Source organism: Mercenaria mercenaria, chromosome 8 (assembly GCF_021730395.1).
Source record: "Mercenaria mercenaria strain notata chromosome 8, MADL_Memer_1, whole genome shotgun sequence".
In the NCBI taxonomy this organism is placed as follows: Eukaryota; Metazoa; Mollusca; class Bivalvia; order Venerida; family Veneridae; genus Mercenaria; species Mercenaria mercenaria.
Window position 1 is genome coordinate 22,693,678 of NC_069368.1, and position 21,196 is coordinate 22,714,873.

The following is a 21,196-nucleotide window of genomic DNA, read 5'->3' on the forward strand; positions in this document are numbered from 1 at the left end:
TTAGAACATAGTATCTCCTACGTAGGACTTAGTATCTCCTACGATGGACATATTAAGTACTACGAAGGACTTAGTATCTCCAACGTAAGACATAGTACAACCTACGTAGGATATAGTAACGCCTACGTAGGAGATATAAAGTACTACGCAGGAGTTAGTATCTCTTACGTAGAAGTTAGCGTCTTCTTTGTAGGAGATATAACGTACTACGTAGGACTAAGTATCTCCTACATAGAAATAAGAAATACTATGTTCTACGTAGGAGATACTAAGTCCGATGTAGGAGATACTAAGTCCTACGTAGGAGATGCTAAGCCCTACGTAGGTGATACTATGTCCTACCTAGGAGATAATTTGTCCTACGTAAGAGATACTAACTCTAACGTAGTACTTGATATCTCCTACATGGGAGATACTAACTCCTACGTTGGAGATAGTATCTCCTACGTAGGAGATATTTAGTCCTACGTAGGAGATACTTACTCCAACGTATGTTGTACTAGCTCCTACGGAGGAGAAACTAACTCCTACGTTTGTGATACTAACTCATACGCAGGAGACACTAAGTCCTACGTAGAAGATACTGTGTCATATATATGAGATACTAAGTCAGACGTAGGAGATACTATGTATCTTCTACGTATAAAATACTAAGTCCTACGTAGGAGATACTATATCCTACGTAGGAGACACTATGTCCTACGTAGGAGATAATTAGTACTTAATATCTCCTACGTAGGAGATACTAAGTTCTACGCAAGAAATACTAACTCCTACATAGGAGATAATAACTCCTACGTACTACCCGATATATCCTACGTAGGAGATACTTACTCCTACGTTGAAGATACTAAGTCCCACGTATAGGATACTATGTCCTACGTAGGAGATACTGATTCCTACGTATTAGATACAAAGTCGTACGTAGGAGATCCTAAGTCGTACGTTAGGCAAATTTAAATCTCCCTGCTGGCACCAGGACGCTGCCATGATTTACCGAACAGCGCGTTTAGGGTGAGAAATATGCGATTGAAATGGATAGTTCATGACCTTGGTTTTTATAGTATAATAGCGGTAGGGTATAACATTTATAGTGGCATTTTCTTTAAGGTATGGTGGATGTAATAAATAATAATATTTGAAAATCAAGATATTAGAATATCTGTGCAAAAATGATTATATTAATATATGTATTGTTAACATTTTGCAATCCATGTCATATGTTTACAAAATATAAAAATCGTTGGTCACTTTATTGTCAATTGAATTTGGGGATTGAATAAGCATTTGACGTGTTTCGTTCAATCGAATGTAACTTACATCTTACATCTTTAAATATCTGCTCAATAGATATAATGTCCTGTAAACAGTCTTTCCACTGCGATGGGTTCAAGTGCATCCCAAAACAACAAATTGGCAACTCAATTCCTGATGGTAGCGATGAGAAGCCTTATAATCTATATCAGTGTTCGTGTGACGAAGCGTGGAAATATGGATATCATTTCACTGGGTATTACCTATTAGGTATGCTAAGGCCTTAATATTTTGAACAGTTACGTTACACTGTCTCCGTCAATAAATTTATATTTAAGGAGACTCTAAAACAAAGGAAAGAAGCGATAGTGTTTAAAACAAGTTGTTTTCTTGTCTTTCGTTTTAGCACAACTGAGCCAAAAGTGCCCATGGCGTGCTTTCAGGCTCGCTGGTTGCCCGTCACCCGTTCACAATTTTTAAAAACACTTCCTTGTAAACAATGGAGATAAAAAGCTGTTCCATCGATTAGTTAGTTATATTGCATTGAAAATTATCACAATATAGAATCGTTAGAAGACTTAACAGGTGGAGGACTCTATGATAGGTAGTTCTTCAATCCAAACGGGACTGACTTAAATTTCTTCTGGATTGTTTCGTCGGGCGCTTAAGGTTGTTTGCCTTATTGCTCTGTCTTCTGCAAAAGCATTAATTAAATGCGTTTTAGGTTCTTAAGTATTGCAAAATATACAAGAGCATTTTTTTTTATTACATAACATGCCTTCTGTTGCCATTGCGTATGTTAGGGTTTCACTCGTTGGGGAAAACTATTATTTACACTGTCCTGTGGAACAAGAGTAGGACAAGAGTGAGGTAAGGAGCACAATTAACCGGTTTAGTTTATACATAATTGATTTTAGGTCGATTGTAAAAGAAGTTCTACAACTTATTTTAATCACTCTCAACACCTCATTCCTGATGGAATCATCGCCACGAGGGTATGAGAAAAGAGTTTCCCTTTTAATGCTGAGCGCCAAACAAGGGAGCTACTGGTACCGTTTTTCACGTCTTGGTATTACGCGGCCGGGGATCGAACCTGCGACATACCGCACTCGAAGCGGACACTCTACCACTAGGCTTTCGAGGCAGTTAATAAACCGGTTTAAGCTCCTTAGTGGTGGTTTTGCCACTAACCGTTCCAAGGCAGTGCCCTACTGTGTTCCTATATTTGTTTGTTTTGTCCTTGTGTGTTTTCTTTGGACGAGAGTGTCCATTTGGTCAAGATCACAATTACTAACATAATTTTTTTTCTCAATGTGATCGTAAAAATGTGGTTTTCTGTTTATAATTTTAGTTGTGGTTTACTTACTGTCATCAATCTTTGTGTGGAGTACAGCAAGCTTATGTAAAAATAGCTTTGGATGATATTTGGGGTCACTGTTACTAAAAATAGAAAATGATTCCACTTAATATCTTTAGTTTGGGTACACATATTCTCACCAAACTTGGTGTTTTGATATCTTTTATCAAACACAAATGTTAGAAATGTATTTTTGAGTCACTCTGGTTAGGGTCGAAATCATTGTACAAAATGTACATAGAAAGCGAAAAAACAAACAAACAAGGTTTCTGCTAATTAACATTATTTTAGAATTAGATCATTAATCTGCAGATCTAGAGTTTGTAAGTTCCTATGTGGCTCAGTGGTCAAGAGCGTTGGAGTGATCGTTTGTGCTATGAAGCAGATGGATTGCGGTTCAAATCCCAGTCGGATCCTATTTTTTTGTAATAAAATATTATTTTAATGACATTGAGTCAAGTTTGAGGTTACAGTTACTAATACTAGATTTTACTGTAATCAACAAAAAGATGGTTATCAGTTTATAACTTTAGAATGACCATCACCAAACTTGATATGTAGCAAGCTTTTGCGAAGAACTGGCTCTGGATTGTATTCTGGGTCACTGTATTAATTAAGGACAAGAGCACCGCCTTGCGGGTGCTGACGCTCATCTGATGTTTTTATATAATAGAAATATTGTCCTACCCATGATTTTCTAAGTCTAAAAAGGGCCATCATTCTTGCAAAGTTTTAAAGCAATAGCTTTGATAGTTTATCAGAAAAGCTGACTTAAACATAATACTCAACCAAGAAAACTGATTTTCTAAGTCCAAAAGGGGCAAAAATTATTGCAAAAAGTAGGATGGAGTTTCTTGATTTACAGGGTCAGCTTATGATTGTGAACAAGTGTTGCAAGTTTCAAAGCAATAGCTTTGATAGTTTAAGAGAAAAAGTTGACCTGAACATAAAACTTAACCAAGAAAACTGATATTTTCTAAGTCCAAAAGGGGCCATAAATCTTGCAAAAAGCAGGATGGAGTTATGTTTCTTGCTGTACAGGGTCAGCTTATGATGGTGAACAAGTGTTGCAAGTTTCAAAGCAATAGCTTTGATAGTTTAGGAGAAAAGCTGACTACCCCTTTGCACAAAGTACACTGTCTTGCTAAAAAATAGCAAGTGTAACTAATGTGCATAATAACTGATAATAAGGGATTAATAATAAGCAGGCAATAACACACTTGCAGATCAATGATCTCCCACTGGGTAGACTGTGGAAAGTTCTGAACTGCCACGTTTATGTTAATTTATATGTTTTCAGTTCTTACAGTGAATATATTAGGTACTTTTACAGTTAAAATATTATTTTATATAGTATAGCTTTTACCGATAAGAAACTTATTATATATATAGCGTGCGTAAAGTTGAGGTAAAACATGAAAATTAAAGAATTTTTTTTTTACATGTATGATCAAATAGCATTCACTGGTTTTAAAATATTGCATCTGGTTGAACAGAACAGACGACGCCGTACACTTTATTTATTTCAATCTTACAATGAAATATAGAAATATCCTGTATATAATTCATATTGTACAAGTTATTTGAGTCACATTTCAGTATTTTTATCAAATAAGAAAATGCCTAATGTTTAACACTTTCATCTTAATATCAAATGTATAAATATGTGCTTTTAAGAAATGATATTTAGCGGAACCATGTTTTAATATATTAAACATGACGAAAAGGTTATACGCCCGTGGATAATTCGCGAGGACATAGTCTGGGCTTTTTCTAGGATTTTTGGGAAAAAGGCCCCTGGTCAAATTGGGAATTTCTACGTGGTAACGTCAAAATTGGGGAAAATGTATTGACAAATCAAGTAAATTGTGTGTTTTTATCATTTTGTTGTATTACTTTAAAACTTTTTTTTTTTAAAGTTTTATGATATATTTGCTTTTTTGAGATTTTAAGATCAATCCTGGAATATCTTTGGATTCCAGGCCACATGATAGGTGGGATGCCCAATATGTACCCTAAAGTCGTTACTCTCTCACTCGCTCACTCACTCACTTGTTCATTCAGACCAAAATTTTACTTACGTTGAAGCTTAGGCCAGACTATTTGTCTGTCTCATGCTGGAGCTAAAATATTATTTTACTTTTCTGCCACTGTCCACATAACCGATTTCCGTCCCCTAACAACTATTTTACTAACTGATTGAACGCTATTCATTTGATGTTAATATTACATTAAAATGACCCCAACCTCTCTTATGGTATCTTTAAAAGTAACACAAACAATCAATACTTGACTTCCACACATCAACGTATTTATACTGATTTAATTTCATAATTATAACTAAATAGTGTAAAATATGATTAAAGTTACCAGGTTTCATTACTTTCTACAAGATAACTAACTATTATTAGATCATAGAAAGAAATAGAAAAAGTGGAAACTCCACAGATCGCTCAACATAACAAAACTAAGCCTGTTCATGGACGGATAAATGGAAATGCCGCATGCTACCATCAACGCCCTCTATGGTTTAGGGTTATTTCTGATACATAAATTAGAACTTGTTACTATGCCGAATTATAAACTCTTTGCACATCTTTTCACATTTTAAAAATTCTATTTATTAACATACAGGTTGCAAAAATATAAATCATTATTATATTTTTTCTTCATTATACATTACTTAAACTTTTTGTACTTATCATATAATGTAAACAATTGTCTAACATGTCCCGCGATGTACTATTTCTTCAGTAGGCTATTATGCTATATAGATATGAAATGAGATGTGAACTGATGTCTATAATCTACTGTATGGCCCATGTGGTACCAATTAACGGATGACCCTTATTAATTAGATTTATCATAATCTCAGTACCGTGAAATCCGGATTTGATGCTGTAAAAGGGATATTTTCAGAAACAGTGTACCTTGTGCATAGGACTGTGACCTAAACATAAAACTTAACCAAGAAAACTGATTTTCTAAGTCCAAAATGGGCAATAATTCTTTTAAAAAGCAGGATGGAGTTATGTTTCTTGATGTACAGGGTCAGCTTATGATGGTGAACCAGTGTTGCAAGTTTCAAAGCAATAGCTTTGATAGTTTAGGAGAAAAGCTGACCTAAACATAAAACTTAACCAGGCAATGCCGACGCCGACGCCGACACAAACGCCGACGCCGATCAAGTGATGACAATAACTCATCTTTTTTTTTTCAAAAAATCAGATGAGCTAAAAATGGCTTATGCTCAATATCTTTAGTTTACTTCACGTATTATCAGTAAAATGTTGTGTTGCCGTAGCTTCTATTAAGGACATAGGTTGAGAATATTTATTGGGATCACTCTGATCATGCTCACTTCTACAAGAAATAGGAGACTGTTTCTGCTGAATAACTTGATTAATTTGCATACTTTGAAAGTTTCGCTGTGGTGCAGTGGGCGAAAGTGTTGATCTAGTGTAAATTTTACAGTGCAGAATGTACTGGTCACATTGCATATCTTGGTCTGGGCCTTACTCTGCCATAAGGTCAGAGTCGAACTAACGACGTAAGTCAGGAATTACATATGTCAATGACACAACTGTAATATCTGTATTCTGAAAGGCTTAATTTGATGCAATCAGATCATTTTAAACAGAGCCTGCTAGCGTGATGCAAAGTTTGAAAACGTAGCTTTCGTGGAATTTCCACGTTTCTTGTCTACAGTATTAACTGTATATAACTGCTTATTTAACTAAATACAGGGAATGTGTGAAAGAAACCTCATAGGGTCTCTCTACCTATTCGCATAAACAGTTGTCATAGTGCTGTCAAATTCACTTCACTTTTACACTGCGCTCTTTTGAATTTCATTATATATAAAAATATCCAGTTCATCTTTGAAAACGTTATTCCTATAAACTGTTGTTAGAGTGTGTTAAAACTTCATATGTTTATCTTGTTATGCATTTTGTATCTGGTATAAAATACTAAATTTAAATGTTGTCATTAGGTCTTTGTACTTAAATGTGATGTTTTGTTTAAAGATATTTACTAGTGTAAAAGATTCAGATCTAATGCTACCATTTCTACAAGTATGTTGATAATCATGGATATTTTTCCTGTCCTTGTTTGATATGCTCTTGAAACTGTTTCCCTTCAGGTGAGAGCATATTTTCAATTTTCCAATGTGATTTATATCTGTTCTTGTGCGATTAATAGATTTAAGAGAAGTCCCGATGTGGTTTATACCTATTAATCCTACAAAAAAAATACCTAGTGCAATTTGTAGTTTTGAATGTGCAGCTTCAGACTTTTGAGTGTAATTTTAAATAGCATGACGATTAACAACCTTAGAGAATAGTGTATTCGCAACGCACAACTAATCAGGTGTGATCTTGAAGTTACTTGGTATAAAAAACATGTGTAAAGACAATATACCAGTCGGAAGCAATTCTTATTTATACATTTAGAACACTGTCGTTCATAGTGGCTAACCATTTTTGTCATAATTTAGAAAATGAATAGGAAATGACAATATGTTTACCTTGCTGAAAGTGCAATGTTTTCACAACAAACTGACCGTTGTTTTGTCCAAAAAGAATCATGTTCATATGCGGCATTTAAGAACTCAATGTATATTTGTATGTAATTGATACAGCCTTATCTTGTGATTGTAACATGTTTGAATAAGAACTGAGAGAGCGGAAAGTCCATATAATTAACTGTTTAACAAACCATATTATATGTAGAGGAATAGGTCATTATGTCTCAAGACATATATGTCTTCTTATTAAAAACTAAACCTAAAAAGACATTGGTATGTTTGGATGAAACTTGTCTGACCGAAAATGGTCAATAGTGTATACCGAATAAAGACTGACTTATGTAATTTTTTAAACTGAAATTAAAGTTCACCTTATTTTCAGTCACTGATATAATAATTTGCTTAAAGTGCGCAAGCCTAAACAAAATGTCGCTAAATGATTGGCATTTTCCTTCCGTTTAGCAACCATAACATGCAAAATACGAAAACAATTGTTAACGGCGGAACTTACCGAAACGGTGCATGATGAAAAGCGCTTGGCACGGTTAAATAATTGGTTGCCTAACGAAAAAAACACAGACGAACACTGACGTGAGAGTAGATCTGAGGTTTTGGAACCTGCATATCACATAGACTGCAAAACCATATGCAAGGAGGACTAGACAATGTCAAAAGTTGTGAATGCGGAAGTACTGGAATCACCTGAGCCGAAATATTTAAAGCGACAAACTGAACAGTAGCACTAACACAATACAATGCCGTGCTGAACCATCTGAAAAGATCGGAATATAATAACACCCATTGAATGTACGGGAAACACTTTTAACGGCCTCCACATGGTACACACAACGCTGCTTTCAAAATAAAATAGAAACAGTTGAAACTTCACAAATCGCCCAACACGACTAAAAGGAAAATGTTGCTCGGTCTGACTGAACCTGTTAGCCGGCAATGTCTAACAACAAATACACAACATTGAGTTTGAACTAGTTTTCCATACATTGATAGATTAGCTAGGGGCTTACTAGGTCGGATCTAGACGGTCTGGACAAAGGCATTAGATTTTCAGTAAAGCTACTAGTAGAGAATAATAAAACAAAACACGTGAAACAATAAAAATGGTCCCAAGGGTCACTTTTAACACAGCACATTTCTAAATGGCCTTTTTTTCTCAGATAAATAGCTTTACAATGTTAAAAATGATTCGATCGTTACAAAATGACACAAAGCGACCATATGGTAGGTCATGCTTAATTAATTTGTGATTTTAGTAGATGACATAATTTGACTTGTACACTACGTAAATAATATCTGCAATCTTTTCTGTACTTGAAATACACCCATAGCATACCTTGTTGAATATAAGGCTACGAAAGGTTTACCTGATTATGGGAAATTGTTACATTGAACTTATTTAGAAAATGGCCGCAGTAACATTCATAAGATGGCATTATATGCATTATTTGTTTGGTTTAGATAATGCTAAATGCTGAGATTAGTAAAGAGGAAAAACAGTAATATCGTCTAGTTCATATGAAACATTTGACTGATTGAATATTGCAGTATGATAAAGAAATATCTATGTATTAACTTACATATAACAGGCAGTAAAGGGCCACAAAAATGGCTATTATATTTGTTTGTGTATAACGGTTAAAGAAGACTACATAAAAGCAGAAAGTATCTCTCTTCCAAACATGATTTTTTACAATCTAATACTAGTTCGTTCTTGTATTCTAATACAAATACTACCAAACACATGCTAAACCAAGACTGATCCTTTAGCGGAGTTAACAGTTTGAACAATTCAACCAAGGGTTCTTGTACATGAATAGTTAATGACTGGCACTTTTAAATTGCTGTAAACAAACTTTTTGGTCCCATGGTTCTGAAAACCATTTTATAACTTAGTTTCAATGCATAAAGTATAAATGTGGACAGTTTTGGTGTTTTGTCTGGTTGGACTAGATTACACCTTAAATCCGGTTTTTATCCCCTAGCTAAATAAGTAAACATGTTTCTGTAACAGGAGACTGCATAGTTACCCTAATTTAAAGATAGATATTCAGTGTATTGCATTATTCAACAGATTTTCATCATAATATATTTCACATTAAGCCATTTATGTCGCAAATCGGCAGACGAAACATATTAGCGATTCGTTAAACCAAAATGAATTCAAACATAAAATGTTTCAGCTGAAGTACTTGTTCTTCTGTTTAGGTTGGTCACCCTGTTTCTGTAACTTCACCTATATTGGTAACCCTAATGGTGAAATAACGGCAACAATCAACGTAGATGAAAGGATAATAACGAGGGGAAACAGCTGGGATTACACAGATGCTTGTAGAGAAATCAACTTAAAATCTGGCACTGTGTGCTACCTAAAGGTAATGTGAGTAACAGTGCATAACTTCTTGTACCAGTGGTTGTGTTAAAACTAGCTACTTAAAATACCTTTCAGGCGCACTATAACGGCTTGCTTCAGTTGGGTAGAATTTATGTCTCCTCAGAAGCAATTCTGCGTTAATGAGGTCTTGAGGTCTGTCTTACAGATTGTATGAAGTTTTTTTTTAATTTTATTCAAGACGAAATGCAGATGTGTTTATTAATTTCATTTACATTAGAATAATTGAAATAAAAATATGATAGATTGTTCTGATACTAATTTCCGTCCTAAAAAGGGTTTTGAGCTCTGTTGTTATACACAAATGTAGTATAACTTAACTGACAGAATGAAAAAGTTGAAATAATCATGGTATCTATAAATATTTTAAAATTATTTTCTTGTTGTTATAGATGCGAAATACATGCAAGTTTGCCATAAAGTCTGCTTTTCTTGTTGATGGTCAGTATGTCAGTGCTAATTCAACGAATTGCCAGTGCTCTGTTTGGACATACAGGTACGTAACGAAGTCAATAATTCTGGACAATTTCAATAATAACAAAGGTTTAGGACAATTTTATAACATTTTTATTTCCTTTAGCATATGAATAGCTTTAATCAGTTTCCACTGCAGTGAAGGCTAATTAATACAACCGAATAAAAACGCTTGATAAGCCCCGCGAATTTTAAATGTAGAAGCGTTCCTCAAATTCTGATTTTAAAAACCATGTATGTTATTTAAACAACTGAAACTAACTTTACCATCAAGTTGCGCTAAAACTTCGATCATATGAAGAAAAACAAAACATTTGTGTCAAATTATGAACTTTCTCTGCATTAGTGACATTATTGTTGACATTTTTCTAGACTTTAAAACACGGGATATTACTGACGTTTTGTATATTTTTACTTTCCTTAATAAATATTATAACGAGCAGTTTACTGGCGACTACAGTTTTATTTTCAGATATCATTGTCACGTGAGCAAAACATGCAAAGCTTCATAAATAAAATGTTTACTTGCGAAAATGACAAAATGCCACGAACAAATGCCACTTCGGTAGTTTGTTTAGATAGTCATTTTCGGTTTCTCATCCTACTAATGAGTCATTCTATATTTCCGTCACATTTTCTGTCACGGGAAAATTCTCAAAGCAGTTTAAATAATAATTATATATGACATTATAATCTGCTTTGGGTGAAAATGTGTGACTAATTTAGTATATTGATGCACATTTTTATACCTTATTAATGACATTTATATAACTTTTTTACGTTTAAGTATGTAAAATTGACATTTTCCACTGTCCCCAGGTAATTTTTTTATCTGTTTGAAGTAATATAAAAACAAACTGCAGTTCTATAGCTAAAAAATATACCATCAACATTTATTTGCCACTTGGTCTGAATGCTAGTGTACATACAGTTGGAAATTCGGGAAAAGATCATCACTTAATTTGATTTCAAAGTTTGTACCCAACTTTCATGTCCTTCATGTAACAGAAAGCTGTTCTGTCAAAATAACAGCTGAGCCCTCAATTGTATTATCTTTGCATCGCCGCCATTTGGAAGAGTATCATTTTTCAAGATAACATTTGAGGTGCCACGGCGGACATTTGTCTTTCTTTATCGAGGAAATACCATTTGAAAGTTGGCAAGTAGATGCGTAATTTTCTTTTCTGTCCCACATGTAACAGTAATAATTCATTACAATGAAAACCATGCGAGGCTTCATTACTGTAAGGTAAGTGTTTAACAGGGTTCCCACGCTATCCGGGAAAACAGGAAAAGTCCGTGAATTTCAAAAATTGACTCCCGGCCGTGAAAATACCGGGAATTTGGCGAGAGTACGGTAAAGGTACAGAACATACCGGGAATTATCCCATTTTGCTAAGGGAAGTAATTCATGATACAAAATGGCGGATATGGATGTCATTTCAATTTCCTTTTTCGAAAATACCGATGTTTTTGTGGTTGATCAACCTATATAGGTAGCTACATGTATGCTTGAATATTTAAACAGTAATTCTAGGCTTTCGGTCATTTATGTGTCGATTTTTAAGAAGCCCTGTGAAAGAAAATTCCGATTTTTTTCGAGAATAATTGTGAAAATCGTGATTAGTGACACGCTTGAATTCAGTGATCAAAATAAACTTGACTGAAAATAATTTAATTGCTAGAAGTGTATCAAAGATTATATAAATCACGTAGGTTGCACCAGAGGTGTAGTTATTATGAAGGAGTTGATTTAGTCTTCACAACAGGCTAGAAATGTAAATGATTCATAGTTTCCTTGAGAAACAAAAGCTTGAGTACAGTAAGGAAACAAAATTAAAAAAGGAAGAAAATTTGCAGAGCCTGTCTTTATTAAATTTAACTTTTAAGCAATATTGGGCCATCATGGCCCTCTTTTCTTATAATTTCACAATGAATCTAGAAACGGGAACATACAACCCTATATGTCGTACAGAGGTCCTTGAAAATCGCAACAAGATCCTGGAAATGTCCTGGAAAATTCCTAAAATTTCATAGAGGTACAAGTGTGGGAACCCTGGTTTCAAAAGCGACAATTCCAAAAATAACACGTCGGGCATCCCTAAGGGATCCATTATTATTTTGAATATACAAATACACAAAATGATTCACTCCTGTAACAGTCACTCATGTTACGGCCATTTTTTATAACAGTAAAGACGCAAACTGTTACAGTAATGAAATTATTTGCAAAACAACGAATAAAATAAAACTGTATGAAGAGTAGATCTAATTAACTTCAAACATTGTATCAAGTACTTCATAATCCAAATTAAAAACATACATCAGCAAGCATAGCTCTAATATCTTTAATTCTCCTGCCATATATTAAGTTTTGTTGTTACAGGAGAGACATGTTGTGTAACAGCAAAGACAACTGTTTATATTTTAACTGCTATACACCTTAATAACACGTATATAAGTTGTATTTGAATATGTGTTGCCTCCTTACAAGATAACCGTTAAGTTTCATTTTAACAATAGGATGTCTGCTATTTAAATTGTATTTACAAGAAAGTTGTAACAGGAGAGACGTCCAGAGCAGTAACAGAAAAGACGTCCAGTCTGCAAATATGAATAATATACCACTGAGTGTATCTGAACCAAACTGAATTTACAATAAGATAACCAGTGAGTATCTGTACTATTTCAAAATTTGAATCAGAAAAGTTATATTTACATTCATGGAAACTATCGGTGTTTTATGTAACTGTTACAGGAGAGACAACAATATGTTATGTAAATGACAATTTGCATCTATAGTTTGAGAGCAAATCTGAATAGATACTCGTATTTTTTGTATTTCGTTTAAATACGCAACATTGACAACAGTACTGAAGGAATGAACATGAATATCCCATTAAACTGGGACGTACAATACAATGGACAGACAGGCATATAGATGAATGATTGAAGTGTTCTTTTAAGGTTACTTGCAGTCTAAAAATGATCTAATTTGCTAAATTAACGTTAAAAAGCTAACTGATTAATATAGTTTTACAGGAGACGACATGGTAATGTCAAATGCTGAACTACATAAAAGTTTCTGCCTCCAAATAGATTCGGATTCAGGTCATAGTCGAGTATAATTGATTATAAACCCATAAAGTTAAATGATGAACAAGTTAAGACTAATGATAAAGTAGTGCATGAAGATCAAAAACCTTGAAAGACATCATGTACACAAGTGTTGGAGACACATGAACAAGATTTTCCCAGTGAGTCGGCAGTAACACACGGGTCAGTAGATCTTGAAGAACAAGAACTCATAAATATTACAGGTCGAACAGCAGTTGCAGAACGGTCAAAACAAAAGCCATGCATAAACAAGCAGTGAGAATAACGATCAAAATTGGACAGTCTTGCAAAAAAATCAGTTAGAGAACACAAAGTTGTTCCTGAAGTAGGTGACAGATAAACAGATTAAAATGCCTGTAGATCACTAACAAACACCGTTGACACTTAAACTTGAAATGCACAAAGAACCCGGACACAAGACTTAAAATATGTACAACAAGTAGAGAGATGACAAAGATACATTGTACATGCAATTAAAAAGACTGAAATTCAGATACTAGAGTTGACACAACACATGGATGGGCTAGCAGAGAGTCGTGTCAGATACACCAGAAATTCCAGGAAGTATAAAACCAAAACCGATAACAGATGAACCAGAAATAATAAATGAAACAGTTGCATCTGATGTTATAGAGCTCAAAGAGGTAAAAGGTAATTGTAACACATGGAAGCTCAATGTCTGAAGAACTATAGCCTGCAGAATAACATGGAAAGAAACAGAACAACATAACACGGTTTGATGGAAGAAGGCAAAACATTGAAATAGCACACACAACAAGAGAAAAACAAGACGCCGAATTTGAACATATCCAAAGTAAATAAATCGCCGTTATCCAAGACTTAAGGTCATGTGATGGATAAAATATGTTATGGCAAAGTATGATAAACGACCTTCGTGTATTTGAAAAAGCTTGTGAAACATCATATGAACACAGATTTGAAAAGAAACAACAACATTTTCAGTTAGCTACAGGGTTTCATCGTTGATGCAATGTTGAAACTATATTACCTGTCATCAACGTTGAATCATTCATGTGTTTCGACCGCCATGAGTACTAGCTCGGTAGTCCAAAGATAACGCTTTGAATGTCATTCGTATCATGGTACTTGAACTCTGTGAGATGTTCTTGAGAGTCTCCCACTACCAAAGAGTCCAGTAAACTGGTTTTTCCCAGGAAAATCCGATTTGCGTGTACCAGTGCTATTAACAGGACATGTTAAAGAACTAGACGGGCTAGGCTATGTTAGCCAGATTTCTCTCTGTCTCTCTCTTTATCTCGCTATGTTTCTGTACTAGTAGAATATACGAATTTGTGGTGGGTGGCTATCTTTGTCTGTAAAGTTTACTTAAACGTGTTTATTTTGAAAAGAGTGCTATGTAAATCTGGCAAAATATAATGATAGTAATATGTCACTAGTGTTACAATAAAAGATATGTCATCTTGTAATTATTTTTATTTACCTGTACAATCATTATAATTAATTAAATTACAGTTAAACAAGATAAGTATCCATTTTTACAGTTGATGTCTGTTCAATCTGATATCATTTTTTGAATTTCTGTTACAACAGAATGGCGTTAAACATACTTCTGCATATTTTTCACTCCTGTTACATAACAATGTATATGGAAGAGTTACATTAAATGTTTTAAATACATGGTCATGAATTTTGTTTGTTATGTTTTACAGAATGATTATATCTTTCAAAACTAATCAAAATATTGTTTGACTTTCTAAAAAGGAACGTTTTGTTTAGCTTTTCTAGTCAAATTTCTCTCCTGTAACAGACAGTGTCCATGACGTAACACATAATTATTGCAGTTATGAAAAAAAACTCGAGATTGTAAACCTTTTTAAATTTTTTTTCGCTATTTTCATTCCGGGACATGTTTCGCATTTGTTGAGCAATTATTCTAATTTTATGTTCAATAAACATAGAAACTATTCTTAGTTTTCTGTTTAAATGTCACTACCATAACAAAAAGGTGTCCTTCTTGTTAAACGCATGTCCCTGCTGTAACAGTTTAGATATCTTCGATCATAATTTTCACTGTTATCTTCTTATCCCTATAACCTTAGTACTTAGGAACATCAGAGTTTTCCTTTCACAAAAGCACTGGTTGAAATTTGATCCAAATTAAAAGTACAAATAATATTTTAACTATGAAATAAATTAGTTTTTTAAAATATTACCTGAAATACATCGTAATTTTGTTTTGTGATACATATAGGACGTACATGTTATTTTTTCTATAAAAATAAATCTCAAACTGTCATATTGTTATGATCTGGATGTGTTTACTATATCTTATGATAAAGTATCAGTCACTGATATCATTGTAACAGGAGGGAAAACATGTTGGTTCTGTCTTCAGATTATGTTCTGTTTTGGTAAAACGAAGAGGTATTAAACTTGCATTCAGTTAAATTTACATTGAGATATGTTCTATTTATTAAATCCACAAGATGAAAACAACAAATGATGATAGTTAATTTTCAAAAGTTACCAGCCCAAAAATGTGACGAAGATATAGAATGACTGTAATAGTTTACCGATATTTCCGAAGAAATGTCATAAAAATTGCTTTTGATGGCATTCTTATTTAGTACTTCAAACCAATATTGAAGATTGGCAAAAATTCAGGGAAATATCGCCATCTAAAGATATTAATGGGGAACATTTTTTGGTACAATGAAATATTTTTAAAAGCTTCCTTTTTAAAGCTTAATCTTTTAAAAAGACTCTTTTGTCATCTGTACGGTCATTACAAGGTTAGGAGTTATTAAAAAGCAGTAAAGTAAAATAATGGTAGACACAGTTTGAGTTAAATTAAGTCCGATAATTAGATAGTATAATTATGTAAATCCTCTCAAGTTTTATCTAAACAGCCTATAAAATGCAAATCTTTGTGAATTTAAGCTAAAATGATTTCTTTGTACATTTACTTCATGTATACATTAGAAATGAACATAAACTGTAACAGTCCTACTATACACGTCGTGTGCGTTTCAGTTTGACATCTTCACTTTTATTTGCTACTTGTATGTCGTCTGTTTAACATTTCGAACCTCTTGTTTCTGTTCCGAACATGTTTTCAAGCATGAGATATTTCTTTTGTTTGCTTAAAACATCGTCTCTGTCAGTAATCATGAAGATATCGTAAGTCTGTTTTAAATCGCTTCATTAAATATATTTCATTCCTATACAACATTATATTCATAATCAACCCTTCAGAAGGTATGCACGTTGGAATATGTATCTGCTTTTAATGTGTTCTTTTACATATAGTTTGTTTTCAAAATGATGTCAAGTTTCACCTGGAACCAACCGTCAGATCAGAACAGTGTTAATATTTGAAGAAAACTGGTGTCTTTGATAGGAAACATTGGATAAAGTTCAAAGGAACAGGAGGTGAAATAAGTCGTTTTTTAAGAAAAAAAAAATTATGTAAATATTGCAAATTATTAAGCACTTTCGATAATAGTGCTTAAATTAAAACTGCTTGGCAAATAGTAGAAATTTACTTCGGTTATTTATGTTCTGTAGCATTGGAGGAATAATCATATTAATATTGTCAATTTATATCTATTCTGGCATTAATGAACTTTAATATAAACTACAAGAGGTAATGACACGATTTTCCGGAAGCCTGTCTAAAAGGGTGAACACATAATATGTCCTGTTTCTCAAACGGATCAGAGCAATGTTATTGTTGTCTGAACTAGAAAGTCATATTTAGTCTGAAACTGAATAATTTGATTAAACACATACAATGATATATTCAGTGGCGTTGTAAATAATAAAAATAATAATTAATAATAACAACAATTATAACTACTTCGTTTAAACAAACAGAAATAACCGCATCACCTGCTGTTATCGCGTACAGAACAATTATCAAAATATTTAAAACAATGCCATGAAGTCTCTGAGATACAGAGTCTTAAGGTTTTATTTGATAACATCAAGTGATTTACTTTTGCGTAGTTCTAACGGCAGTTCATTTTACAGTTTTTTGACTAATAGTACAGAAAATGCTATCATGAAATGTTTTGCACTTGCTGTATGGACACAACATAACGACATTCAGAATATTCTGACGAGCTCAGCCATTGTCTACTAGGAACATACTCTCTTAGCAATTTTGTTAGATAAGTAGGTGCTCTACCAATGTGACATGAAAGAAGTATCTTAAACTCAATCCTTGCTGCTTTCGCCGACAACCAATGAATGTCATACAATGCTTGTTTGGAACTGTCAGATTTCTTCTTGTTAAGGACAAGTTTTGCGAATACATTGCATCTTAAGCACCTCATCGTTAGCTACACCATACAGTACGACTTTTCAGTAATCCGGATGTGAAATAACTAGAGGCAAAACTGAAATTTAAGTGGCTGCTTTTGTTAAATATTCTGCAAAACCGTAGACTGATATGGACTTGGGAATGACATCAAAATAATTCCAGCATAGGTGAGATACAGCCACGGACCAAGGCAACAGCCTTTGGGCACACTGCATTCAAGATGGCGGTCTGATGAATATAGTTGATATTAATCTTACAAATATGAACCTTAAGTAGGAGTCTACCCATTGAAGAGATGTTTTACAGACACATTACTGTGCTTTTGGGACATAGCAGAATGTCGCGGTCGGCAGTGTCAAATTTAAGTCAATTGCAATAAGGGCTGTGCTTTCCTCTTTCTCAATACCACTTAGGAGGTCATTAACAAACAAAAGCAGCGTGGATCCAAAGGACTGATATTTCCATATGCAGACTTGTTCTTATGCAAAAGACTGTTTTGATTTACATGTTTGTTTTATCTGTAAAGAACAGCTTTTTCAAAAGTTTTTGGCAGAAATGATACATTACTCATAGGACGATAGTTAGAAAGCTCTAGTTCATGACCTGCTTTTTGGCAAAGGTCTTACAACTGCTTGTTTTTATTTCACAGGAAAATCACCTTGTTGTAATGACAGATTCGCCAATTTAGTTGTACTAGGATGAAGTTGGTCTACATGTAATTTCAGAATACTTGTTGGCAAATATCTAGTTCTGAAGACAAAGTATTCAATTCACAGATGAGTTTTTCTTTCCATTTCATCTTGAGTCAATTCAGTACATTTGTCTTAATTTTATACACCCCTTACTTGAGGTTCAGAGGTTTGATATTCCATTAGGCGTTGGCGTATCTTTTAAGGTTTTTGTCGCCATGAAAATGTCTACAAACTCTCCTTAAGGCAGTGCGTTTTCAAATTTGGTACCAGTTAGTTCGGATACTAATCCATACAGAGTCTTGGAATCATCTTTAGCATTTTTTTCGCTGAGTGTGTTTCTCTTCTGGCGTTTCCAACATTCTATTCGTTGACTACTTTATACGACTAAAACTAATCTGTTCTGTATCACGGTTTAGGTGCTCTCTGAATTATAGTTTTCTCTTAGAGGAGTGTGCTCATTTAGAACATCCTCTATTTCCGATTCAAAGTCATTCACAAACTTGTTGATACTTTGTAAATCTACGTTTATTTCACGTAGGTAGCTGGAAAAGTCTGATTCGTTCAAATGTTTAAAGTTTCTAAATGACACGCTTCTACTAAATGGTCTCTTTTTTAACATCTATCAGAAAAGGAACAACACAGTGATCAGAAAAACAAATGGTCCAAACTCACATTTCTCTACATAAACACCATAAAGTGACTCAGTTATAATTAGATCCAGACTATGTCTTCCTGTTTGAGTACTGATATCAACTTGTTGTTCCAGGTCCATTGCTACTAGGTAGTCCTAGTAATATCATTTGTATCACTGTTAATATGCAAATTGAAATCGTCATTATAAGTAATTTTCATAATGTGGTAAAATGTTTTCGGTGAAAATCAAAGAATTCAACAAAGAACAGGTTACCAGTCGATAGAGTTAGGTGTGTATACACACCTACTATGTGTATGGTCAAATTTCTTGAAAATAAATGTTTCCAAATACCATTTTTAAAGTTTCGAACAGTACCGTGAGTTACCCTTTGCATGCGAATGTGTTCCTACAAGTGATCGCAACACCACCACATTTTTTTTTCTATCAGTAACATTTTATTTATATCCATTCTTTTTCACGATATAAGTGTCAAACTTATGTTGTTTCTCAAGTTTACCAAATTTCAGTCAAAAGGGAAAAATATATTGTCTCATCCTAGAGGTATTGGCTCACGAAGTTATGTTTGTTCGCGAAAGATCTACAGTTCAGACAAATGCAGGAAATGCAGGATATATTAGCCGCGCCATGAGAAAACCAACATAGTGGGTTTGCGACCAGCATGGATCCAACCCCCTGCGCATCCGCGCAGTCTGGTCAGGATCCATGCTGTTCGCTTTTAAAGCCTATTGGAATTGGAGAAACTGTTAGCGAAAGCATGGATCCTGACCAGCTGCGCGGATGCGCAGGCTGGTCTGGATCCATGCTGGTCGCAAACCCACTATGTTGGTTTTCTCATGGTGCGGCTTATTTGTCATAACAGAATACGTAATATGTAAAAATGCATCTGGGAAGTAAAAACTCTAAAAAGAACTTTTCACTTTTTATTTGACTGTGACCTTGAAATGATCCCTATGATATGACAGTCACAACATATTTTCGCCGTTGAATAACACATGTCAAATTTTGTCATTAATTTTCACGAACTGTCCAAGTTATTTTTGTCTATCCTGTCTTCGTATGCACTGTATTTGTAAGTACCTTAGTAAGACATTAAAGTGTGTAATATTAGTAATTGATGAGTTTGAATCATTTATTTCTTTAGCTCATTGAAGTCATGTAAGAATAATGTCAAGATACGAGTTATATGACGTAGGGAAGTACCTACGCCTTAAGTATCTGAACAATGAAACGGGTCAATCGCTAAGGCGACTATATCTTAGACTAGCAGACAAACAATATAGAATGTCCTTTGTTAAAACGTATAGCTGGTGAGACCAAATACCTCATACATAAATTTTCGTCTGGTTACCTTGCCTAAATGATTCGTAAATGATTTCAATTGTGAGCTATATAATTTCAGGAATCAGACAACTCACTTAATGTTTCAAACAAACCATCTTCAATTCATAATAATCAGCTCAAACACCTTAAGGGTGGAGACTCTATTCTTGACTGGTCTTTTTGTTGAAGTTCCCGTCAGACATTGTCTTTGAATCAACAACATGTGATTCCTATCGCATAGATGCTCGGCCTCTGTCCTCTGAATTAGAGTTGCAACTCTATATGATTGTCATGAATCCTGGATACGCAGCGCTAGATATGCTATCACATGTAGCATTCAACTAACATGTAGGTATAATCCCGGTGCCTTGGCTGTACTTCGCTAATAACACTGAAAAGTCTATAAGCAGGAACTCTCGTACTATCTTAGTAGAATACCAAACTCTGGGTCTCTGCCTCAGCTTTCCGATGCTTAGCCTGTATTTGCTATCGTCTATAGCATTCACCTAATTAGTCTGGTTATCATTGTTTTAGCTTTCATTGAATATTTGCTATTTTTTATCATTTATCGGAAATGTACCTACGCCTTAAGTATCTGAACAATGAAATGGGTCCAATCGCAGGAACTCTCGTACTATCTTAGTAGAATATCAAACTCTGCGTCTCTGCCTCAGCTTTCCGATGCTTAGCCTGTATTTGCTATCGTCTATAGCATTCAACTAACTAGTCTGGTTCCCGTCGTACTGCAAACAGTACAGGAATTCCAATATAATTATAGCAATGGTAGCATGAAAAGGGAGTCAAACACTATATATGTTTATGTGTAACGTTATCAATATATCAAATATAGAATATATTCTGACAAATATCTATTGTTTTAGTTTATTGTTGGAAATAAATGTGTCAAAAACTGGATAATCTGGCATGAGATATTTTGACGCGTAAATAAAAACAGGTTGAATCATAATGTTATCATTGTTTTAGCTTTCATTGAATATTTGCTGTTTTTTATCATTCATCGGAAATTCAAAATTTAATAACACCTTAAACATGGGACTCTTCTGTTTGCCATTTGAAAAATTCGAT

At 34.1% G+C, this 21,196-nt stretch overlaps 1 protein-coding gene across 1 annotated transcript in view; it reads left to right on the plus strand.

Annotated features, from left to right (window-relative positions):
* The window catches only part of LOC123522896 (uncharacterized), a 131,643-nt gene that overhangs the window by 75,955 nt on the left and 34,492 nt on the right, over positions 1–21,196 (plus strand). Inside the window, exons 7-9 of the mRNA XM_053549070.1 lie at positions 1,351–1,524; positions 9,363–9,529; positions 9,939–10,042. Of these exons, the coding sequence (XP_053405045.1) occupies positions 1,351–1,524; positions 9,363–9,529; positions 9,939–10,042 (445 nt within the window). The remainder of the gene's footprint in view (positions 1–1,350; positions 1,525–9,362; positions 9,530–9,938; positions 10,043–21,196) is intronic.